Source organism: Quercus robur, chromosome 8 (genome assembly GCF_932294415.1).
Source record: "Quercus robur chromosome 8, dhQueRobu3.1, whole genome shotgun sequence".
In the NCBI taxonomy this organism is placed as follows: domain Eukaryota; kingdom Viridiplantae; phylum Streptophyta; class Magnoliopsida; order Fagales; family Fagaceae; genus Quercus; species Quercus robur.
In genome coordinates, this window is record NC_065541.1 from 64,677,118 (window position 1) to 64,702,899 (window position 25,782).

Here is a 25,782-nt window from a genome sequence, read left to right on the forward strand (position 1 = left end):
GAGTTTGAGTTTAAGTTGGACTTGTTAGAGAGATTGAGTTTCACTCCTTGCTAAGTTTGGATTAAACAAAAATAATTTTGTTTAAACAAAATGATGAGTTTGAGTTTAAGTTGGATTTGTTAGAGAGATAGAGTTTCACTCCTTGTTAAGTTTGGACTAAACAAAAATAATTTTATTTAAATAAAATGATAATTTTATTTAAATATTATGTTGACATGGAAAACTATGAGAGTTTTAAAGGCTTCAGTTTTAAATCAATTTTGAAGAATTTCATTTGGTATAAAATTTCAAATTGTAAAGTAGTTAGATTACTAATCAATATGAATTATAAGAGAATGAGAATTATTGATAATGGTGGAATGAAAAGTTTGATAAGAAGAATAAATAAACTTAAAAAAAAAAAAAATTGTGACAGTTCCACATAAATAAAAAAACGAAACCGTGTATTAGGGAAAAAATTGTGACACTTTCTACCTAATAGCTAATGATTTTAGCGTAGAAAAAGACGATGTGAAGGGAAAAAAAAAATTGATTACCTTTTGTATCTATCCAAAAAGTGGATAAAGTAGTAGAGGAAAATGTTGTATATATATCTAAAAATTTGCTAAAGTAATAGGTAGAAGAAAAGTGGATAAAAAATTAAAGATGGAATTTCTATGTAAAAATAAAATATAAAAAATTTGTGACACTTCAACATTAAAACAAAAATAAAAAAGGAAAATATTATGACATGCACTTCAACATTATTGATTTTAGGATTGGAACAATAATTAAGTTTTCATATTTGTCTCAAAATTGGAGTTTAAGTTGGACTTATTAGAAAGATTGAGTTTTACTTCTTGTTAAGTTTGGATTTTTGTTTAAAAAAAATGATGAGTCTGAGTTTAAATTGGACTTGTTAGAGAGATAAAGATTCGCTCATTGTTAAGTTTGGATTAAACAAAAATAATTTTATTTAAATAAAATGATAATATTATTTAAATATTGTGTTGATGTGAAAAATTGTGAGAACTTCAAGGCTTCAGTTTTATATATATAGATAATCCAATTTTCAGCTTTATTTCAAATAATTAAACTTTCTATTTTTTTTTTGTCTTACATTATACAAATAAGCTACAAATAATAAGCAATTTTCAAACGGATACGAAATTGTGAAAACGTCGCTTTTTGTTTAATTTTTGAAGGGGCACGGTGGCTTAAGACAAGACGCGTCATGGGGGGAAAAATGAGTATTTTGTGGATTGTGTTACTAGCAGCAATATTTTCTCCAAACAAATAAAGGTGGAGAATTCTACTAATTAAATTCATGGCATATATGAGATGAGAGCATTGTTTGTTTTGACAATATTGTTGTAAATGTATTGTAAAAATTTTGTAGACATAACATTTATCATTTTTTATTAATAATATTTTCTTTACAAGCAAGAAGAAAATACTATACTTGATTTTGATTGAAATCGCAAGTTGTGGTTGATGGAGTCCTATCTCCTCCACTATCTATCTAACTAAAAAATAAAAAAAGCACGTTGTGGTCCTTGTCTAATGAATAGTGATCCAGTTCTATCAAATGTCTCCGATATGATGAAAACACAAATGTTTCACAAAGAAAGTTAACAAAATGACATTTTTGTGTGAGAACATGATAAAGACCGGAGTGGGCCAAATCAAATGCATCGATCTCTCGTGCCAATGGTCCATAAGATCGATAACGAACTAACGAAGTGAGGTTTCACCTTTTAGAGAAGACATTTGTATGTATAAGATACATGTTGGCAGTGTGAAGATCATGTATAAGATGCCAAGGCAATGTGAAGATCATGTATAAGATGGATGTTGGCAATGTGCACTAAGAACTGACGAGGTCTTGTAAAGTCAATTTTCTTAGACTGAGCTTCATTGCCTTTCTCATCACCCAGCCCTTAATCACGTGGTATGTGTGACACTTATCTATTTGTGTGTTTTTCGTTTTTGCCCCTCATCCAGTGTGTTTTGGATTTTGTAAAATACTATAATAGAATGGATTATATAGATCATAAAGCAACTGAAAGGAATTGAATGTGATGCATTTTTTTTTTTTCTGATGTGTTTTATAGTTTGGGATAAGATTCTCTCCCATTTAAATCCACTAATTCATTCTAATTTTTTAGTCTGATGTGAAACACATGACATTTATCTGATTTTGTATAGTTTACATGGATTTTTTAAATACTACTTGTCTTATATCTGGATTAAAATATTTCTACTAAACATCAATCACCCTAGATGAAAAGGAATTTACGCTATACATAGTTTTATATAGAAAAACTCTAGAGAAGAAAATTATGATAATCCACCTAAAAGATCAAATTTATATGGTACAAACTGAAATTTTTGGGAAAAAAAACAGAACAAAAAAGGATAAAAAGGAAAACTCAAAACTCCATATTGGTGCTGATGAAACCATGGAACTTGGAGTTGCAAGTGAGCTTATTTGATAAGGATCATATTATTATCATAATGAGTTACTTAACTTTATCACAAGTATTATAGTCAAGAACTTTGTTGCTTAACTAGCATTTCTTCTAATTGACATATCCAGGATTCAAGTCTCCCCTTCTCCAACAATTAAGTTATCCCAAAAAAAAAAAATTTAAAGTTTAGGGGAGCCATGTTCCTCGTTTTACATGTGGATGTGACTCTTCACCATCCTGCATGGCCTCTTGCTAGACACCGACACTGAAAGAAAATCATATATGATACATCCTTAAAGGTTGGGCCTAATCCAAGTACATATCGGAGTACAAGAGAGGTGCTATTGTGTCTTAAAAAAAAATAAAAGATAGTCCTCGCATTCTTGTCTAATTGGGTGTTTCTTTATTGATCGACCTTGTCTCTTTTGAGGCCCTTGCCCCTTGGACTTTTTTGATTGTGATCTGGTAGAAAAGAAGCTTAAATACGCTTTCAAGAACTCAAAAAGAAAAAAACCTTTGTTGAAAATGACTGTGAATTAGAAAAGTCTAATTGATTGAGACATTTCCAGTAACTATTATCTTAAAGAGATGAACTTCCTTGGAAAATATGTTAGATTTATAGATGTTTTAGGATTTTTTTTTTTTTTTCAATTCAAAATTTGAGATAACAAAAGTATCAACTAACTATATATTAAAATAGATTCTTAAATCATAAATCTACATAATTCATACACTTAACTGATATTTTTGTTAAAATAGATTCTTAAGCCATGTTCCCCTGTTTTACAGGCGGCTCTTCATCCTCCTGCGTGGCCTCCTCAGTCCTGCTTGATACTAATACCGAAAGAAAATCAGTATCCTTAAAAACAGTTCTGTTGTATTCTTAAAAGGTCGGACCTAATCCAAATATATAGGAGTACAGTACAGGTGAAAAGGTTTTAGTTTCAAACTGATTTGAAGTTATCTTCCTCCAACTCACTATGTAGCGATTAAAAAGACCATCCATATATAATTTTAGTTACATGAGTATTTTAATAAGTTGTGTAGCTTGTTTAAATAATACATATGAATAATTTTATAAGAACAAAATTTGGTTATAAACTTGGTTATAGCTAATGGTTACAATAGTTATATATTTTGAAAATCTAACTGTTGGGTTACATGTTGTTTGTATTCTTAACATATATGTCAAATTTTATGTCAATCGAATAATATTTACTGAATGATCCATAAACTTATTTTATTTATTTATTTATTTTTATGTATAATTGTAGACTACAAAAACTTGAAATTCAAACATTTGATTGAAGACATAGCTATTGATTTTTTATTTTTTAGAAAATTTGCAAGCATGGATGATATGAGAAGTAAATGTAATCCAATGGTGAATTTATTAAAATTCAGATCCAATAAAAAAAATATTGAATAGAGTTGTAGCCATTGACTACATTTAAATTTGTAGCCAAACTTTATATATTTTATAAATCACAATGTAATGGACTAAATGAGATAGCTCCAAACCGGTTTGAAGCCAAACATTATCATAATATTATATATGGTGTTATATCATTTAAAATTTTAAATGGAATGATAATTTTTTGTTTCTTTTGAGAAGAAAAAAAAGGGGTTCGCATGTATAATCATTGCCCCACGTTCCATGGTATTTTACCACTTGGACTTTTTAGTAAGTTCATGGATTCCATCATGGCTCAACAATAAGTGCCACAACTCAACTTCATTACCACAATTTCTGCATATTAAGAACTATGAGTCAGTATTAGTAATCAAACCCACAAATACTATGATATTAAATGTAAATTTAAATTTGTTATATTTAATCCCAACTATAAAATTTAGGACAAACTTTAGATACAAACTTGGTAGTAACTAATAGCTACAACTTCTATTAAAAAAATTAACATGATTATATATTTTGAAAATTTAATCTACAGATTGAATATTTTTTTTATGTTTTTAACACGCATGTTAAATTTCGTGTCAATCGAATGTTATTTACTATGACATTGCTATTGATCTTTTTTTTTTGGAGAATATTGCTATCAATTTTTGATTTTATTTTTTATAATTGCATGCATGAAGGATGTAAGAAGAAAATAATATCCAATTGTATATTTTTTTTCAAAATTTACGTTCAATAAAAAAATATTGAATGGAGTTATAACCATTGGTTAAAAAAAAAATTAAAACTGTAAAATAACAAATAAGGTATATATAAAAAAAAAAAATTTATTGAATAACATAATAGCATATGAGGAATTAAACACGAAACTACGAACAAAACCCTTAGAAAAAATGGCACGTGAAAGTATCGGATAATTCGGACCCACACATGCACCTAATTCATGTTTTTCACGCTAGTCTTTAACTTTCTAACTTTTTATTATTATTTATTATTATTATTATTAAAAAAAAAAAATACTAAAACGTGTTCTGCAAAAGCATAATTCAAAACTTGGCCCTACACTAAAAGCTTCTTGTTTTTTATATTGAATAAGAAGTGAGAATGCATTACGGCGGTTTTTTTTCTTTTTTTTTTTTAATTTAATTGTTAGGAAGTATAATTTAAGCATTCAACGTCTCCAACGTCTCTATTGAAAACATGCAAGTTTATTACAAGAGGATGTCGACAGAGTAGAACAATTACGAGGTTTTGACTTTTGATGCTCTTTTGACCATTGAAAAGAACAAAGTTTCTCTAAACTAGTTTGGAGAGAAACTCTTCAAACTTCTCATATATTTCTTTTTTAGGTGTGAATTTTAAAAATCTAACCGGTGAATTTCATGTTCTTTATGTTCTTAACATGTGTATCAAATTTCGTTCAAATCGGATATTATTTACTATTTGATCAATTAACTTATTTTTTATATACAACTTTAGATTACAAAAACTTGAAATTATAACATTTATTTGATGACATAGCAATTGATCTTTGATTTTCTCAAAATTTTGTAAGCATTAAGAATGTAATAAGAACATGCAATCTAACGGTTAGATTTTCAAAATTCGCACTCAATATAAATATATATGATGAGTTTGTAGGGTAACTCTCCAAACTAGTTTGAAGAGAAACTTTGTTCCACTGAAAATGAGCATCATATATGAGTATGACTAGTGAGTAATCCACGGCCTAAAACTTTGGTGGCCGGTTACTAAATGGTCCTGGCATTCTTGTCTAATTGGGTCTTTCTTTTTTGACTTGAAAGAAGCTCAAATATTTAGCAAAAAAAAAAAAAAAAAAACGAAAGAAGCTCAAATACGCTTTCAAAAACTTAAAAGCCGTTTTTTGGAAAATGACTGAATTGGACAAATCTAATTAATTGAGACATTTATAATACTAGGGTGTATTTTTTTTTTTTTTTTTTTTTGGAGAAGGAAATAGAGTGTAAGTTAACTACTATATTAAAGAGATGAACTTCCTTGAACAATATATATATATATATATATATATATATGAAAAGATATGTTTAGAGAGAGGTAACCTGTGTGACTAGATTTATAAATATTTAATATTGTTTAAGATTTTTTCAATTTGAAATTGGAGATACCAAAAGTATTAATTAACTATATTTAAATAAATTCTTAAATTACGAGAGGGACATGAGAATGTAAAAAAGAAAAAAGAAGGATGAGCTTTCTCTCGCTTTTGGCATAGCGGACTCCGGTAAACCGACATAATTCAAACAATTATTGATATATGTATTGTAATTTTTTTTTTGAGAGAGTTTCAAACTAGGTCGTCTACTTCTAATGATAGCTCTTTATCATCAGACTAAAACATCAATCGATATATTTGTTGTAATTTAATACTACATAAAATGCTAATGTCATGAAAAACTTTGAAAAGTGTTAATTGGATCAATTTTGTGTATTGTTGATATCTAAATGGCTTATATATTTGCTATTTTTTTTTTTTTTTTTTATGAAAATCAATTTTAATATATGGTTGATCATTCATGCTTAATAAGAATCTAATGGAAAGGAGCCTATAAATAATGCATTCTTGAACCACACACTATATTTTGAGAGGATATAGGATTTTATACCTTAAATTTAGATTATAAAGAAACAATGTCCACAACATTTTTGTCCAAATTTTAGGTGGGACCACACACCTAAATGCTATAAGGAAAAAACTTAGTCCCAGAATACTGATCAAAGACTACCCATGAATTACCCATGATATAAGACATCTTTCTAGTTATGCCCAAACAATAAAGTGGTGGGTACAAAAGTTGTGTCATTTGTTGCGGTATTAGACTTTTTGATTTTACTACACGAATCTTGCCAAACCTGACACCAATGAAAAAAAAGGAAAAAGGAAATACTAAAGCTATTATAAACTAATTACAAATTGACTTAGTAATACAATACAAGTAATTGGTCTCTTCAACCCATAATACTAAAATTGTCATTATTACTATTCTTTTTATTGTTGGCACATAAACTTAAGACTTATATAGTGAAATTTATAATATTTCAAGCATCACTCAAAAGAAAATGCTAATGAAAATATACCTCTCCCCCAGTTATCAAATTATAAATTAAAAATTAAAAAAAAAGAGCCTAAACTTGGTTATTTTGTTCTTCTAAATTGATAATTTAGACTTGCGAGAACTAAGATTTGAACGAAAATAGTAAAATGTAGTCCAAAACAGTAAATTGTTTTAGCTAAATAAGGATTGTTATTGCATACACTGGTAATTGAGATTTGAGAGAACTAAGATTTGAACTGAAATAGTAAAATGTAGTCCAAAATAGTCAATTTTTTTAACTGAATAAAAATAGTCAATTTTTTTAACTGAATAAAAATTGTTACGAGAGGAAGGAAATATACTTTCGAGTGAAACCCATCCCTCTACAAGAAAAAGGGTGTATATTGACAAAATATACAATAATTTTCTAACCAAATAAAGGACAAAAGATTCCTTTATTTTTATGTGTGTCTCTAGAGCGAGTTAAGATCCACATCTTTGCAAGAAGAAGAAAGTATACTGTGTAGTGAGACTCACTTTTATGTGAGAGGAAAAAAGCCTCGAGTAAGACCCATCCCTTAATAAGAGGAAGGGAGTGTAATTTTCTTGCCAAATAAAGGGTAGAAGATTCCTTTAGTTATAGAGAGGTGCTATGTTTACAATATTTTTATAATAAATTATTAGTAGTTAGTTGTTATTTGTTCAAATTTGAACCTAACACTAAGATTATTTTTTTGCTCCAATAATAACAAGTTAACAACTAGTAACAACCTACCATTTAAGATTTATTGTAAAAATGTTATAAAAAGTTAAGAGTCAAGAGTAAGACTAAGAATACACGCAGTGCACGCTAAAGTTCCAGCACAGACATCTCATTTTCTTATTTATAGTTGTTTTTTCAGTTACGGAGGCCCGGAATCCCAAAAGCATTATTATACACACACCATCATCTCTCCGCTACCGGTGACCCGCAGTTCCGGTACTTCTTCCAAATGCATTCCGAGATGACAATGCAAACCCTAGGCGCCCTTTCCTTCCCGTCCAGCCACTGGCGTTCCCCGTTCCCGGTCACCGGCCTCCCTACCACTAGAACCTCAACCTCACTCTCATTCTTCCGTACAGTGAAATGCTGCGCTCTCACAAGCTCCCCTTTAGGTATTAATTTTTTTTCTTTTCTATGTTTTTATTTGAAAGTTATGATTGCTGAGAAAATTAGAGAAAGAACTAATTCAAAAGAATATGAAGAGTTTTTTTTTTTTTTTTTTTTTTTTTTTTAAAGTGTACTTTGTCTCATTTTCACAGTCACTAACTGAAAAGGCTAAGACTTATTAAAGTGAAAGCGATGGTTTTAATCATTAAATACTATATGCTAAGACTTTTTTTACCTTTTTTTTTTTTTTTTTTTTTTTTTTTTTCTAATTTTTTTTTTAAAGAAGATTAGAAGCAGCCAAAAAAAAAAAAAAAAAAAATTAATGATATAAGTTATAAAGGGATTCTATTATTTCAGTTGACAATGAGATAAAGTTTGTGGAAGCGGCTAAAAGATCGAATCTAGTGCCACTTTATCAATGCATATTCTCCGATCAGCTCACTCCGGTTCTAGCTTATCGGTGCTTGGTTAAAGAAGATGATCGGGAGGCTCCGAGCTTTCTTTTCGAGTCAGTGGAGCCTCATCCTATTGTTTCGAGTGTTGTAAGTGTGTGTGTGTGTGTTTTGGGATTTTTGTTATTTTGGTTTTGAATTTCGAGTGTTGTAACCATATTTTATAATTGAACGCTGCATTGATTGTCATAGGGGCGTTATAGTGTAGTTGGAGCTCAACCAACAATGGAAATCGTTGCAAAAGAACATAAGGTGATGATAATGGACCACGAGGAAGGTCGCTTGACTGAAGAGTTTGTTGAAGATCCAATGGTGATTCCGAGAAGAATCTCGGAGGATTGGAAGCCTCAACTTATTGACGAACTCCCGGGCACATTTTGTGGTATGAGAATTATGCTACATAATATAGGTCTGTTTGGATATCGCTTATTGTTGAAAACTAAAAATACTGTAACAAAATAATTTTTAAATGTGTGAATAGTACCGTAGGACCCAATTTTAAAGAAAAAATTGCTGAATTAGACAATTTGGGGGTCCCGTGAACAATGCATGGGACCCACTGTTTGGATGCAAACGCGCTGAAACTAAATTTCAGTGCAATCCAAATGGAGGCTATATGTACCTTGATTAGTGTTGAAATTTGATATACATTTTAAGTATGATTGGATCATGACCCTGTGCTAATTTTGTTTTAAAGTTGGTTTCTTGGATGTACCATGCTCAAGCTGAAACAAAAGTGCACAGAGAAATAACTTTTTTTGTTTATTGCTGATTCAGCAGATAACTTATTCAAACAATTTCATCAATAACCCTCTTAATTGGAATATTGCATTAATGTATGCTAGAGACATATAAACGTGTAAGTTTCTCTCATGGCATGCTTATTGTCCTACAAGTTGGCAAACCAATGGTGGGTCTCGTTCATAATAGGAATCGGGTATTGGGGATTCACTTGATTGTCTATTGATGGAAGTGAACTATAAGTGTTGTATTCCTCTTTCTATTTCTGAAATACCTTGCTTTGTGGTAAATTGCTGTCATGACTAGGTGGCTGGGTAGGATATTTCTCGTACGATACAGTTCGGTACGTTGAGAAGAAAAAGCTTCCATTCTCTAGCGCTCCAAAGGATGATAGAAATCTTGCTGACATACATCTTGGCCTCTATGATGATGTGATTGTTTTTGATCATGTGGAGAAGGTAATCTTGTTTTGTAGCATTGACAGTGTATGACCTTTTACAGGTGATCATAATTCTTGGTTCTGATGTTTCATTGTGTGTATCATTTGTCAAATACCACTTAAATTTTCTTTGTAATTATTTTTTGGTTTCCATTTGAAAGTTTGAAAGTCTTTTTTGGTCCCCTTTGTAGTGCTCATGTCCTAATTTGTACACATTAAGATGTCCATGTCTCTCGGAAATGTAATGGGCATTATCATTCCTATTAGAGGTGAAAAGAAGGGAAATAATAAATTAAAATATGTACGTATACACTTCCCAAGATTTTGCTTATAATAAATGGCAGTGTATACTGCCAAGGAGCTCTAGTTCAACTGGCACCTCCTCCACTTATAGGTGTTAGGTGGAGGGTAAGGCGGCGGGTTCAAAACCCACCGAGTGCGTTTGTAACTTGCCAATAAAAAAAATAAATAAATAAATAAATTGCAGCATATATGATTGTACATTAAGGTATTATATTGCCATTTGTGATGGGTTTTTAAAAGTTGATTTGCAGTTACTTTGCTTCTGCTTATGGGTAGTTGAGTTTCATAATTTATGGGCATCTTGGTGTTCTGTTCATATGCAGAAAGCATATGTGATTCACTGGGTGAGGCTAGATCGGTATACCTCTGTCGAGAAGGCTTATAATGATGGGGTGAAACGCTTGGAAGTATTACTATCCAAAGTACAGGATATTGACCCGTGAGTAACTGTTGTTCTTTTTTTTTGTATGAAAATACTGGAGGTCATAAAATTGGTAAGTAATTTTTTGATTTTATTGTCAATTTTTAGCCCAAGGCTTTCTCCAGGGTCTGTGAAATTACACACTCACCATTTTGGTCCTGCTTTAAAGAAGTCAACCATGACAAGCGAAGAATACAAGAATGCCGTACTACAGGCCAAAGAACATATTTTGTCAGGAGATATCTTCCAGGTTGTATTAAGTCAATGTTTTGAACGGAGAACATTTGCAGACCCATTTGAAGTTTATAGGGCTTTGAGAGTTGTGAATCCAAGTCCGTATATGACTTACTTGCAGGTTTGTATCTCTTAAACCTTTTCTAATCTCAGGCCCTGGTTTTATGAGTTTGCTAAGCTGTTCTTTCTGATTTATTTTTCTTTTAACTTGTTCTCAATCAGGCTAGAGGGTGTATTCTGGTTGCTTCAAGTCCAGAAATTCTTACGCGTGTAAAGAAGGTATTTTATAACACTAATTTGAAGTCCAACAAAAAGATTTGCTCCTTGTTTAGCTTTAAAATTATTTTTCTACCCATAAATTTAAGCAAGTTTGTGGATGCCAGTGAGTTTTTATGTAATTAGAATTTATTTTTCTTCTTTGAATATTTACAAACAAAGATATCCATTTCTACAATGTTATGAACAGAATAAGATTGTCAATCGGCCATTGGCTGGAACTGTGAGAAGGGGAAAGACAAAGAAAGAAGATCATATGTTGGAAGATCAGCTGCTAAGTGATGAAAAGCAATGTGCAGAACACGTCATGCTTGTTGATCTGGGTCGAAATGATGTTGGAAAGGTTTCTCTTAAATCATTCTAATCACGTCTCTCTTAGGAGTCTCTTCTTTGTTTTTGCTAGAAAGGGTGTGACTTCTCTTTTTATTGTTAGCTGCATATATAAAACTGGTCTTGGTGACATAGATTCTAAATGTAGGTCTCAAAATCTGGTTCTGTGAAGGTGGAAAAGCTCATGAATGTTGAACGGTATTCCCATGTGATGCACATAAGCTCCACGGTGAGAATCTGCACTCTAGTGTCTGTTATTGGTTGAATAGGAACCTGAAAATGTTTTTTTCTTCCAGAGAATGATTATCTGCATAAAGCATGCATAACATGTTATTATGTCATTTGCACTGGTTTTCCTTCAATAACTGGATGGTGTAGGACAGGAACCTAGAGTTGGGAGACACTCTATGATTTTGACATCCTGTATACATATGACATTTAAAATGAGTAAGTGAGAGCAACCGAAGAACTAAATGGATGTGATGTGGGTGACAAACATGTTGTAATTGCCAATTTTGGGTTGAATGTGCATTTATTCCCCTAAGGAGAATAGTATGTCTACAGTAATAAGATATAAATGTCTATACACTACATAATATAGATGAAATGCCTTGCTTCAAGTGATGCGGGAGATGCAAGAAAATTATTATTTAATATTATTTATGTTTGCAAGTCAATTGTATTTTTATGTTTTAGGTCTTAGTAGTTTATTGGGCTATTAGTATTTTAATTTGGCAAGCAAGGTTATTTTTGTAATAAGACAATTAGGGTTTCCTAGCCAATTAGAACTAGGGTTTAGCAATCCTTTATAAGTAACCTATTGTACTCCTTGAGGAGATAGTTGATATTTTGATGAATGAAAATAATGGCCATTTGGTCTTTCTTTGGTCTGGTGCTAACTCCAGGTCTACCCTAGGTGAGGACTCCTAGTGGTTTCTCTGCTTGGTGCTGGCTCTAAGCAAGGCCTAGGTGTTGACTCTTAGGTCATATCTTTTATTTTATTGTTATTTCAGTTTTGTTCTGGTTGTCCTGTATCATCAAGTTTGGTTGATTAATGGTTATTGGGGTTAGGTCTGGCACTCAAGACATCAAATGAACTGAAATATATATATATATATATATATTTGTTTTGTTAGTTGTACAAGTCCATTTTGCCTCTTTTGCAACTTTGTATGATTGTATCATTTCCTTTCTTGACTTTCCTAACTTGAGCAAATTTAGGATTTTGCTAAATTTCCTATATTCAATTACCATATTGATTCTAGGGATGATTATGCACTTGTTCCACATTGGTTCTATACACTATTATCCAAGAGTATTCTTTGAAAGCACTACAAAGCAATGTGACCTTATAGATTCATAGTGACAAACGCATGCTGATTTATCTTATGCAGGTTACGGGAGAGTTGCAAGATCATCTCACTTGCTGGGATGCCCTTAGTGCTGCATTGCCTGTTGGAACTGTTAGTGGAGCTCCCAAGGTTTGTAGTTATTTTGCTTGTTTTCGTTCTTTTCATTTACCCTGTGTCTGCATATGTGGTTCTAAATCAATGACTAAGTGTTGCCAAAACAAGAGCAATACTAGGATACAACTTGTTTCACAAAATTTTTCACTACTTGATAAGATAACTAGTTGCGATTAGTGCAATGCCACTTTCACATGAGCTCATCACTGATACAACTTTTATTATGCACCAATTATAATATATCACCTCAATAGTTATAAATAATTGTATCACTAGAGTTATTGCAAAAACAATGTGGGCTGTCGTAAGAAAGTCAAGATCATTGCAAATGAATTAGCCATGTGTAATCTTACCTAGTTTACTGTTCTAAATTTGCAGTCTCTGATCAAGATTTATTCCCCCTCTTTGTTCTGGTTGTCATTGATGATTTGTCCAGGTCAGGGCCATGGAGATAATTGACGAGCTGGAAGTGACAAGACGCGGACCATACGGTGGAGGCTTTGGAAGCATTTCTTTTTCCGGTGACATGGACATTGCATTAGCTCTAAGGACAATGGTATTCTCCACGGCAACCCGATATGACACAATGTACTCTTATAAGGATGCAACCACACGCCAGGAATGGGTTGCTAACCTTCAAACTGGTGCTGGTATAGTGGCTGACAGTAGTCCCGAAGACGAACAACAGGAATGTCAGTACAAAGCTGCTGGTCTTGCCCGTGCCATTGACTTGGCGGAATCAGCATTTGTTAATACTAGCTGATGCTCTATGCCTCTATGCAATGGCACAGCCCTCCCCCTTTTTTTTATTTATTTGAGAGGGGAGGTAGAGCGGGTCAAACCCGATACAGGATGGAGAGTAGCTTAGTATGTCCCACGGCCAACTAAGCTATACGGCCATTGGGACATACTGTAATTTTATTTTGAAATAATTTGTAGCAAGTTTTCAGTATGATCGATCTATATGTAATATTCATATTTCGATATATGATATTATTTAGCATTTAGAGAAGTAATTTTAATTCTATTGCAAGATGAAAAACATTGTCAGAAAACGCAAAATGGGAATGCAAAAGAGAAATGAAAGGAAAGTAAGAAAGAGAAAAGAAAAAGAAAAAGAGAGATAGAACATAGAACAAGAAAAAAAAAAAATAGAAGTAAATTTTTTATTGGAGAATGAGAATCCTTGGTTTGGCTAATATAGCAAATGGGAATGCCAAATGCATTTCGCATAAACTAATAAATCAAAGGCTACCAAAATTTACAAGATCCATTTCATTTTATAAAAACATGTGAAATCTTTTTTTTTTTTTAAGATCAGAATTCAGGAAAATTGACTTATTATATCGTTAAAAGAAAAGAAAAAAAAGAAAAGGAAAGAGAGACTTTTATGACTTTATTAAAACGACGACGTCTTACATGCCCTTTTATAATTTTTTTATTTGAGAATCTTTTATAAAATTCTCTTGGTTGCACTACACAGAAAAAAAATTCATATCCATGGCGTCGCTGCTACTGAGACTGAGAGCTCCTCCAATTCCAACTCTGGCACCCGATATCTCCTCCAATTTATCGTTTTCTCAATCCGAAACTCTCTGTCTTCCAAAACCCATATCTCCAAATTCTGTTTCACTCTCTGTGGCCTCTCCAACACTACCATTAATAAGTAACTGCGTCTATCACAAACCCTCCAAAAACATATTACATAACATTCATATGTATATGTATATGTGTTTGTTTATGTTTCTTTTTTATAAAAATTTTTGGGCTAAAATTGCTTTGTTTTACTTTGGTTTCAGTTCACTGTGGCAGAGGTGACAGAAAGACCGCCAAAGGCAAGCGATTTGCTCACTCCTTTGGAAATGTGAGTTTCTTAAATTCATTATTTTTGTTTTCTTTATTTAAAAGTTGGATGTTTTTGTCTTTGTTTGGCTGCTGAGAAAACCCAGGAAAAGCTAGGAAAACATGGGGAATATGAAAATGAAACAATAACTTAGGTGTCAGCTCTATCATGATTGCTTTTATAGGGTGTTTACGAGATTCGAATCCGGGTCTCTTGTTTTAAGACAAGAGACTTTACTAGTTTAGCAAACTGAAACCCAATTTGTTTTTTTATTAGACTTACTGAGCAAACTATGAAGTATCGAAGATTTCAAATTTGCTATATTATATATTTTTAATATTTTGGGCAACCAAATGGAGTACTTTCATCTTTGATGAATGATTATGAGAATGGTTTTGGGTTTTGATTGTGTTGTGTGTCATCAACAGGCAAGGCCTAAGGGCAAGAAGAAGGGGAGAGGTCCACCGATGCCACCTATGCCTCCGTCGGAGCCTAAGAAAGATCGCTTTGATAATGATTAGAGATGGTGAAGTTTGATATTGATGGCTCATTGTATTCTAAAAGATTGTTGAGCTCGACATCTTTTTTTGTTTTTTGTTTGTTTGTGTGTGTGTGTAATTTCTGACATTTGAATTGCTTTTAATGTTAGTAAAATTGCTTCTATGGATCTTTAATTTGTAAATCAAAGCAATTTGTTTGTGATTTTACTTCACTAAAAGACAATCGATTTTCTTGCTAATTACCTGAAATTGTGGTTAAGATCACAATTTGTTAGCTATTCCATTTTGTAAAATTCAGGGTTTGGATAATATGTGTGTTAAAAGAAAACAGATGTGAAGCCCCAGCATGTGGGTTTTATGGTAAGAAAACTGGAAGATGGAAAACAAAATCTGAGTAAAACAATCTACAACAGTTTGAAATTAAAGGCTTGAATTGTTATTGATCGAGACAGATTTGGGAGTTACTGTGTGATATTTTTAATTATAAGTTGGGTTTCCTATTTGGTGTTGAATTAGTGAATTACCCATGTATGTTTATGTGTGATTTTAGGCTGTTGGACTATTGTCAGTGTGAGTGTGTGTGGATCGACTGTTAAATACCTAAATATTTGTGGAGAAAGAGTAATTCTGATACGGTTATTAATGTTGCTTGGGAAAGTATAATGGATTTGTTTTTCTCAGTTGTTACATGGATTTACAATTATTCGTTAAAGAAAACACTAAATACTTAAAAAACGAGTCTCACAGAAAATATGTATGTTACATATATAACTTGATTGGCTTTAATTTTATTGAGATTTAGACAGATACAATCATTGAAATTGGTATTTTATTGAATAACTAACTAATCTAATCTTCTAGTGTTGGAGTTCTCAACTCATAGCAATCATTTTGGTGAAATTGCAATTTATATTATCTTTTTGTAGGTAATTTTCCTGTCTGTCTCACTTAGCATTGACATGGATTGGACTTGGTTGCTTCTATGATATTGTTGAATTAGCATTTTGATGATCTATATTGTTTTTGTGGGCATTCACACTGTTTTGCAATGTGGTTCTAGTGTGTGTTTTACTAAATTTAGAGTTTTGTAATGTTTTAAGATCTAACTTCAGACTCTGGACTTTTTGCCAAGAAGCCAGTTGTTGAAAAAGGTTAATGACGAAAGCAATCTATATGAAAAACAGTATCTCTCTTTCAATCTCTTCTTCTTGTTCTTTTGTATTTGGGATGTTTGGTATCTGGCTGCTGGGTTGGTCACAAAAACATCAAGGATGACTCCCATATAATCAATGCATACTTTAATCTTGCTACTCATAGACAGGTGCTTTATTTTAATTAGGGTTAATTGTGTTTATAGTTATATACTGTATAAAAAGGTTGAAATGGCATTTATAAGTGTTTTAACGAATCAGTATTAATAGTTGGAGCCGATTCCCCACTAAAATGCAAATGGATTGCGCATGAAGCAAGAGGAGCTTTATTTGCTGCAACAAAAGCAGTTGAACTGGGATATAAATTTGTAATTTGTGAAGGAGACACCATGAATGTAATCTTCCCACTACAAAGTTCCTCGACTGCCCTCCATTGAGAATATCACTGCTAGAACTATTCTTGTCATAAATTCTTTTTATTTGATGCTCTGTAACTCATACAATTAGGGAAGCTAATTTTGTGACCAGTAATGTAATTAGATGGAGATGGATTCATTTACCAATATTTGCAATTTTTTCTTTTTTTGTTTTAATTTGTGATAAGTATTATTCAGAAAAATGAAAAAGAAAAAAGTGGATGGCATGTATGCCCAAAGAGACTTTATCACTTAATAAAAAATTCTCTTATGTAGTAAAGGATGTTAAAATTAGAACTAACGGCTTTTTTTGCAGAGTTACTTTCATATATTAGTTACATTCCTTCATTACTTGTGTACATTAGTGCTTCATTAAATCCCTTTGCAGAGAGAGTTTTGGACATTAAAATACTGTCGTACACCCTTGTGTCTTGCTGCAAACTAGATATTTACTATAGTTGATTTTGTTGTAATCTTACTGGATAAGGTTGCTTAGGTTACATCAAACCTGATGTGAAATCTTCTCGTTTCATTTTGTGAACACACAATTTATATCATGCTCTTTTGAGTTTCAGCTGAAATTATGCAGTGAAATATCCTATGCAGCATGTGTGAGTATGAAGACTTATAAACCTTTCTAATAACCTCAAGAGTTAGGCCCTTTTGAAGTTATTAGTATTGTAAGCTCTTGTGAGTCTCTCCCCCATTCCCCCGTGTGTGTGAGTGTAATTTAACTATGTCTATCAAAAAAAAAAAAAAAAAAAAAAAAAAAAAAAAAATCCTATGCAGCAATTTCTGCTCGTGTTGATAAAAATAGGCAACAGGAATTTAGCTGCTAATCTGTTATAGGTACTCTAGTTTGCAAATGAGTGTCAGGAAACATAGTTACTAGAAGCTAATGGCACACTTGAGAGTCGAGGCATTGAGGTTGCTTCTACAAATACATCCAAAGTAATGAACATGATGACATGAAATCGATTGACAGCAAGCAACTGATTGGTAATGTAACAGAGACGTGTTACCAACGATAAGATTTAGAACATATTTGTTTATTTGTGAACATAAATAGAAGATTCATAGGGGTTGAGAAACACCAAGATTTTGAAAGTCACCAAATTTTTTTTTTTTTTTTTTCCGTCTTTTTAAAATATCAAATACATCAACTGTTTAATTTAGTGCTCATATAGAAGCTGTAAAATAAGAAGCAAATAGAGAAGAAAAATACCAAACATAAAAGCATATATATACAAAAAGAGAATGAAGATGAAACTCTAATCAATATATATAGATGATACGACTGCAGCTTTAAAAACAAAGTCAAGTTTGCCACATTTATTTCAGACTATGTTCTACCTCAACCGAGTTGGTTGGTTACTTAACTAAACAGTGTTAGTAATCATAAGAATAACATCCTAACAATTTGTACCTAGTGATACATTATAAATAATCCAGCATAAAATCAAAGTAAACTCTTTTGCAAATAACGAATTACACCAAGTTTCAAAATCTTCATCTTTCTCCTCATTCAATAGTGACACATAATGTGATGCACTATCCATGCTTATAACTTCAACCCAATCAATGTTATAGAAATCCAAAGGTGGTATCTCCCCCTCTCTTCTTGGGGTGGTTTCTCAAAAAAAAAAAAAAAAAAAAGGTGGTATCTCAGGAGTGGTCCCTATCTAAGGAGTGCTCATCTCCGAAATCAGTGATGGAAGCTCTAGATTCTTAGATGAAGTAGTGTCCTCTATCTGGTGTGAATTATCTCTTGTAACACCTCCTCGTTTTTTAAATTTATTAATCTAGCAAAGGACATAATCATCCTGAAATTTAAGAAAAAATGTCATTTAAAGACAGACCGATAATATGATAAAAAACACAAGATATTGATTTTGCATGAGAATTAACTAAACTGTCCTAGATGTATACTCCAATTTAATTTACTTATAATAATAACAAATCAAGAAACAGTATAAACAATTAAAAAAAAAAATTGCTTATAGAAACAGAACATGTTAAAAGACAAAAAAAGAAAAGAAAAAAAAAGCAGATAATAATTAGAAAAATAACATGTTGAAAGACAAAAAAACAATAAAAATAAAATTTTATTATATCAATAAAACTAATGGCTTGTTTGGTTTGTATCTTTTTAAATTTTTTATTTTTTTTAAAGTTAGAAATAGAATGCAGTGGAACCTGCTTTAAAAATGAATTTGGTTGGAGTTTTTAAAAATACAACTTATAACTTTGTTTCGAAGATCACTACACATGCGAAAACTGAAATCATCTCCTACATATTTTCATTGTTCATCATTTTGTTCTTTCAAATGTATTGTGGCAATGGGGTAAATTTCTAAATTGAAATATCAAGCTATTACGAGAAATTGATTATTAATAATGATTTGATGCATCCACAACTTATTTTTATGAAATTTCTTAAGATTTCACTTTGAATTTAATTTTGTCTCAAAATTGGATAAATTTTATTGCGGAAAATTAAGATGAACTTGGCGTATGCTTGGATAAATTTTATTTTTAATTATTGATTTAATTTTAAAATATTGGAGCATTTTAAATATTAAAAAAAATGCAAATGAATTAATTGATGGAATATAATAAGTTGGCAAATTGAGAATAAGTGAGGAGCAGAGTTGAGCTTAAAGATGGGCCACTGGTTGGAGAGGTTTTAAAATGGCTTGGTCTGTTTGGATCGTGTAGGGTCAGGTCAATTCCAACATAGCTTATCTTAAATACTATTTTGAAAAATTGCTTTGTCAAGATTTGGGCCCGTTTGGTATGTGAGTTCAAACACATATTTTCAGTTTTTAAACAACATTACACGTATTTTCACACATTTTTTCACCCACACATATTTTCAAAAAAATTGAAAACTGTTGTTTAAACAATCGTACTAAACAGACATCTTTAATATAAATCGTTTGGATGGAAACAACTCAACAAAGCATGGTGAATTTATTGTTTGTGGTGCGTACAATATGGATGTTCAAAGTTGACAAATTGCGACCCGGGGTGGATTATTAGTTGCTTCTTCTAGAACTATTATTTGGAGAGTTTTTTGATCCTTGAAAATCCCTCAGAAAACCAAGAATTCAAGTCTCAACCATTCCATTCTCACTATGTCTAATCTGTGCATGCTCTATGGCCTATGGTCCTGTGAGGAAACTGTTGTTCATGCTCTATGGTCCTGTGGAGTGGCAAATGATGTATGGGCTGGTTCAATTTCAAATATAAAGCCTCAGACCGTGATTTCCACATGCTGTTTGATGTCTTAGTTGAGAGATTAACGAAGGACAAGTCTTTTTTACAATATCGGCATAGCAGATTTGGTCTCGAGTCGTGTTCATGGCAGCGAGTTCCATAATACTCTGGTGTTAATAGAATATGCTCAACAACTTTGGCATGGCTATAGGCAGATTTGCAGAGTTGAGGAGATTGCACATTCCCTGCTGTTCCAACTAACATGGAGTGATTCAGGATGTTGATGGTATCATGGTCATTGCTGCAAAGTCCTCTAGTGTGCCACAGTTACATAGTAGAATGGATGCTTATGTCTATGGACTATGCAGTAGTTGATATACTGAATTTTTGCCTGGAGGTCGGTGTTTTCGATTTTCTTATGGATTGAGATGATCTCGCTTTGGTCAAAGCATTGAAGGCTGGTTGAAATCCATCAACCACTTTTGGCCACTCATTGGCGGATGTACATGGACTGTGCTCTGGTTTAGATCCTTTTCTTTTAAATATGCTCGTAAATCTTCCAATAATGTGGCTAGTTTATTAGCTTCTACTGCAGAAACCCAAACTGATGTTGTCGTTGAATGGAGGAGTTACCTCCTCATTTTGGTGCTACTGTTGCAGCCGATGTACCTTGATGAATTATATCAATTAACTTTCCAATCTTTATTCAAATAAATAAATATCTTGTATTGTACTATACATGAACACTATAAATTTGAATAGTCCATTTTCTTGTGTAAAGAAGTTGCAAAACTAAAAAAAAAATTTGAACTTCATTTTCTTAAACCTTCTCATGGACCCAACAAACTGTTACTTTCCATGATATTATTAAAAATAAAAAATAAATAACTACACATTTTTAACCTCAAAACCAACACATTCCAAACAAACTAAATTCAAATATTCACAATCATAATTAATCAAATTCCAATAAAGCAATTTTACTTATAACCAATTAATATATATATATATATATATATATCAAATTCCCAAAAAAAAAAAAAAAAAAAATCCCCAACAAATTTGTATACATCATGTTTGACATATTAAAACACAAAACTAAATAATAAACCCAAAAACATCCATTGGCTACAAGATAGGACAAGGTAACAACAAGATACTCTTGTCCAAAACTAAAGTTGCCAAACACAACAGAAACAGAGAATTAGTAGAGGAATGCCTTAGATTTCCGTTGAAACCTAGCTCAAGTTACTCTGCTCTACTTTAGGGTAAAAAATATTTCGACAAAACGGGGGAATGATAGGGATATGATACCTATCACAACCTCCAATCCATGTGGTTGGAAGCTAACATCCGCATTTAGACTTAAAAGTATGCAACTTCCACTTTTTATTTACTTGTATACAGTTTTCATTTATGTATATTTCTATATGTATGTATTGATGTATGCAAATACATGCACACAAAGTCACAATAGAATTTAGATGAATGAGGTGGTGGCAGAAGCTTAATGTTGATGGCAGCAAGAACCTAGTCATAGTCAGAATAACTAACCTTGTAGGTAGGTGGCCACCCATGCTCCCATTCCAATCTTATGTTATTCAAAATTACATAGGGAAAATGCTTTTTCTGACTCCACCAATTTTGGGGGTTCCAATATCACCTAAAATTTCTACCAGTTGCATGTTATACTTCTAATCATAGTGATCAAATTAATTTATTAAAAATTATTTCTTTTTATTACTGATCATGAATCTTTGAAGCCCAAGTGATCAAGTTGAAGGGATATTAAATCCTTACCTTGAAACATGTTATCTTGAGTACAAAGGTCACATGAATGCTATTATGTCCATTTCCACTGAAGCAACAAGAGAGTGGATTGCTTTAAGCCTGCTACTCATATTTTTATTGCATTTTCATTCGGGATACTAGACAAAAGCATCATTGGATGTGGGTATCTCGGAGGTTGAAATTGGTAGCTGTCTAAACTCTAAAGAGTCCAGGAGGTTGGTGAAGTAGCTCAATGTGCAGCATAGAATCTTCTGCATGAGCTTCCAATCTTAGCTGTCTCTGTGTAAGGCTGATTACATACATTTGTTGTTCCTTTTCTGGCTTTCTTTAAAAAATAAAAGAAAAAAAATGAAGATGAAATTTGCTTTTCCTATCAGTTTAAATCAACTAGTGAGAGTTTAGTAGGGGACAAGAGTTATTTTAAACACTGATGATTCACGTTAGTATGATATATCTATTATCTTCAATATCCTATATTAAATGAATTTTTTTCCTGAACTCTACACGATATATTTCATGTGCTTAGGCAACAAGATGTCTGTTTCAAGCTGGCTTCAAGATGATAAGCATGGAGGAATCATGTTAAGGCACAATGTTGGTAAAAGCGTGATGCACACTTTAAGAACAAAGGCCTCCTAGAGCCTAAACACAAAGTGCAAGCATGCACAATCTTAATAGACAATCAAGCAATCAACTAATCATATAAAATTTTATACAATTCTCTTGTGCTTTACAAAATATACACACTGATATTTGATATCTATGATCAAAATGAAGACAAGATGTACATGGTTGAATCACCATACACCCAAAAGGCAAACGCTAACAGGCGCTACAATGTTAAGTAACGATTTCTATGCCTAACAAAGGCCATGCAAAGCAATGCAATACTGAAGTATATAATCATCATCCTAATTAAGAATAGGGCCATTACAATTGTCATCTCAATATTTGTAACCCTCATCATCTTCCTTATCTACTTCATGTAAATTAATAGTCTCTCTCTCATGAGGTTCTAATAAATTTGATTGTGCAGTGAGGTTCTGTGTTTACTGTCTAGTGACTAATGATTAATTACCATACACCAATTTGTCCCTATTTAGAAAGCAACACATTGAATCCAGCAAAAATCAAGGGATTGAAAAAGAGAATTATTGTAAATTCAAGATCTGAGAAGTGATGATTGATTCATTACCAAACAGAGAGAAACAGAGAAAGTATTCTTACAATTACAATTACAAAGAGCCACCAAACGAAACGATCCGCATAGATATACAAACAAAATATCCGAAAATTGAAAGTACAAAGAAATCGAGCTCACCAATTATCATCATCATCGCTTGCTATCGTAATCGACGATCTCGGAGTCGGTGACTGATCTAGAGTGCTGCACTATGGACCGTCCGATGGAGTTGATCCAATCCTCCTTCTCCTTCTCAGAATCGGCGATGAAGTACATGGTATCGGATCGAGTGGAGAGTTCGAAAGCGTACTGTCTGTTGAGGATGTCTTCGGCGCCCTTGACTGTGAGGCAAGTGGCCACGGGGATGACGCCACGTGGCTTAGAGACGCGGGTAACGGTTGAGTCTTTGAACCAGAACAGCTTGCCTTGCTTCAACACGAACCAGCGGCGACGCCAGGTTTTGATGTACTCGCCTTGCTTGGTTAGCCACCCGGTGCGCTCCGGGTTGGCCCAATACTCCACGCCGTCGTAGTTGTTGGGCTGCTCCGCCTGGCCCGTCGCGGCCCGCCACAGGCTCGCCATCGGAACTTCTTTTTTGGAGGAGCGTTGAGTGGTCGGTGGTGAGTGAAACTGAAAGAATATTAGGATTTTTTTTTTTTTGGTCGTCCTATTATTTTCTTTGGTTGGGGGAATTTGTAAATGTGGCCGTTAAATTTTGTGTATTTATGAACTAACCCAATGATTTCATGATATTTTCATAGACTAATGGATCATGGTTTTTTTTTTTTTTTTTGGGGTTCGGTGCTAAGTAAAATAGGAATGACACATGAGAAAAGAGTGTTGAGGGCCATTTGTGAGAAAGAAAGCCTAATAATAAGGACAACAAAGAATTGACAAAGTAGGTAGCAAAACCATTAGGTCCAAGCGGCAGGAATAAAGGATTACAGGCCCAAGAAATAAATAAGTGGGTCTTGAAGAGGCAAGTGGGCTCAAAGAAGCCCGAAAAGAAAGAAATAGCATCCCATGAGTAGTGTATGAGGTAGAAAAGCGAGAAAGGGCCGTCACAGGCCCAATGTAGTGTAAACTAAGAAAGTAAGGGGTTTATGGCAGGCCCATAAACCCCAAGGATGAGAATAAGGTTATTGGACCAAGGAAGTCCAATGAAGTTAGTAAAAAGTTCATGGGAGTGTGGAATTAGCAAATGGGCCGAGGAAGCCAAAAGAAAGCAAACGAGCTGTGGATGCCCAAAGGAAAGCCCAAAGGGACATAGGAGCCCATAAGTAAAAGCAAAACAGTGGCCATGTCAAGCCACTGAGAGAAGGAATAAATGGCTGGCCCAAAAGAAGTCCAACAGGATTAAGTTATTACGGCAGGAATAACAGTACAACATTGCAAGAAATAAAGAAAACCAAGGAGTGGGCCAAGGAAATGTAAGACCCATCATCAGACAAAATCCAACTCTTGAATGGAGCGGGAAAACAAAGAAAAGCCCACATAAGAGGTCAAAAAACACGGACGGCGAGCCTCCAGATCACGGCAAATGCATGAGCAACAGGCAGATTTTTGGACATATCTGAAAGGAAAGCACGCGCAAGACCCAGGTGCCACCAGCCTGTACCCAGCCAATATGGGACGTGGTGGGGTCATGAGCTAGAGGTAAGAGGTAAAGGGGGTATGGTTTGGTGGTGGGGAGAAGAGAAAAGACCTATTTTGTGGCTTCTGCCCAAGCCCTTTTGGGAGGTACGTCCTGCTAGGATGACAGACCACCCAAAAGAGGTAAGGTTGAGGGGGGAATCGTTAGGTGCATGCCTTGAGGGAAAGAGAGAGAAAGCATTTACGCCGTGGCAGGTAAGACTGCTACGGTGGATTGACGAATGAAACAAACCTGCCTTTGTCTGGCAAGGGTGAGTGGCACACAGATGAACCCTTTAGTGGTTGGCAAGTACGCCCAAACCAAACAAAGGCGGTTAAGGGGCAAAGTGGTAAAATCTGGTCACGGCAGGCACTATAAAAGGACCCTTGCTGTGCCCTGAATGAGGATCGAAAAAAAAGAGGGTATTTACGGAGTAAAAAGAAAACAGAGTAAAAGAAAACAAGAGAAAGAAAAGAAAAAGATAAGAGAGAAAATAGAGGAAAAAAGAAAGATAATACAATGGGCATGCACCAGTAGGTCGATTTCCCTCTCTCCCCCTTCAAATCCTGCTCTCTTCCAAAACATAACAAGGACTCTTTTTGGGCATTAACCATTCAGGTCCGACTCCCTCAAAGCCATTAATCCCCATGGTAGGATCTTTTCCTAGGAGATTATTTGCATTGAGAGGAGGCGTTCTCCCCTCTTTGGTTTTGCTTCTGCGGACTAAACTTAAACTCGACTTTATGCCTATTCTTGATTAGTTCATATTACTTTCTTTCTCCTTTACTTTCTTTGCAAATGACATTGTTATGACTGTAATTATGTTTTATAAGTAGGGATTACTTGGCCATTTTTCATTAAATAGTCAGAGTACTCTGTTTTGTTATTATTATTATATTTGCTTGCCGTAACTCATCTGAAACAGTTCTGCTTGCCGTAAGCATACTCCTGGCAGACGAGGCATACAGTTGGACCGGTTTCAACTCCCTTACTCAGAAACATTTCAGCCCATTACCGTAGGAGGCAGCCCAGCCCAACGCAATACACAAAAAAGGCCCCTACAATGAGAAGATAAAATTTTCCTCTAAATCAGTTTAAAGGAATCTACTTTTTTAACTTCTTAATGATAACTTATAAAACTATTCACTTACAATTTTTTTAACAAGTTGCATAACTTATCAAATAGATTACGTGACTAAAAGTACGTGGTGATGATCATAAATTGAGAGTCATTCACTTATTAGAAACTTAGAAAACATGATTCTTTTTATTAACCTTTTCACTTTGTTC

The 25,782-nt window shown here is 33.3% G+C and overlaps 3 protein-coding genes and 1 pseudogene across 4 annotated transcripts; 2 read left to right on the forward strand and 2 right to left on the reverse strand.

Moving 5' to 3' along the window:
- Nucleotides 1–7,839: 7,839 nt before the first annotated feature.
- Nucleotides 7,840–13,768, forward strand: LOC126697694 (anthranilate synthase alpha subunit 1, chloroplastic-like). Of its 2 annotated transcripts, none has more exons than XM_050394775.1 (11): nucleotides 7,840–8,099; nucleotides 8,452–8,636; nucleotides 8,739–8,928; nucleotides 9,594–9,745; nucleotides 10,353–10,468; nucleotides 10,559–10,805; nucleotides 10,907–10,963; nucleotides 11,151–11,303; nucleotides 11,463–11,519; nucleotides 12,685–12,771; nucleotides 13,193–13,768. In XM_050394775.1, exons 1-11 carry the CDS (start codon nucleotides 7,937–7,939, stop codon nucleotides 13,517–13,519), a joined length of 1,734 nt encoding a protein of 577 aa, XP_050250732.1. In that variant the 5' UTR covers nucleotides 7,840–7,936; the 3' UTR covers nucleotides 13,520–13,768. The 2 variants fall into 2 exon arrangements, with proteins under 2 accessions (XP_050250732.1, XP_050250731.1); XM_050394774.1 differs by having other exon boundaries at nucleotides 7,842–8,099; nucleotides 11,439–11,519.
- Nucleotides 13,769–14,207: 439 nt separating this feature from the next.
- On the forward strand, nucleotides 14,208–15,266 carry LOC126697695 (30S ribosomal protein S31, chloroplastic-like). Its single transcript, XM_050394776.1, has 3 exons — nucleotides 14,208–14,422; nucleotides 14,556–14,620; nucleotides 15,028–15,266. Exons 1-3 carry the CDS (start codon nucleotides 14,257–14,259, stop codon nucleotides 15,118–15,120), a joined length of 324 nt encoding a protein of 107 aa, XP_050250733.1. The 5' UTR covers nucleotides 14,208–14,256; the 3' UTR covers nucleotides 15,121–15,266.
- A 4,309-nt stretch (nucleotides 15,267–19,575) lies between these two features.
- LOC126697697 (pleckstrin homology domain-containing protein 1-like) overlaps nucleotides 19,576–25,782 on the reverse strand; it is a 58,477-nt pseudogene continuing 52,270 nt past the window's right edge.
- On the reverse strand, nucleotides 22,847–23,552 carry LOC126697696 (pleckstrin homology domain-containing protein 1). Its single transcript, XM_050394777.1, has one exon. The coding sequence runs from the start codon at nucleotides 23,439–23,441 to the stop codon at nucleotides 23,010–23,012; it is 432 nt and encodes a 143-aa protein (XP_050250734.1). The 5' UTR covers nucleotides 23,442–23,552; the 3' UTR covers nucleotides 22,847–23,009.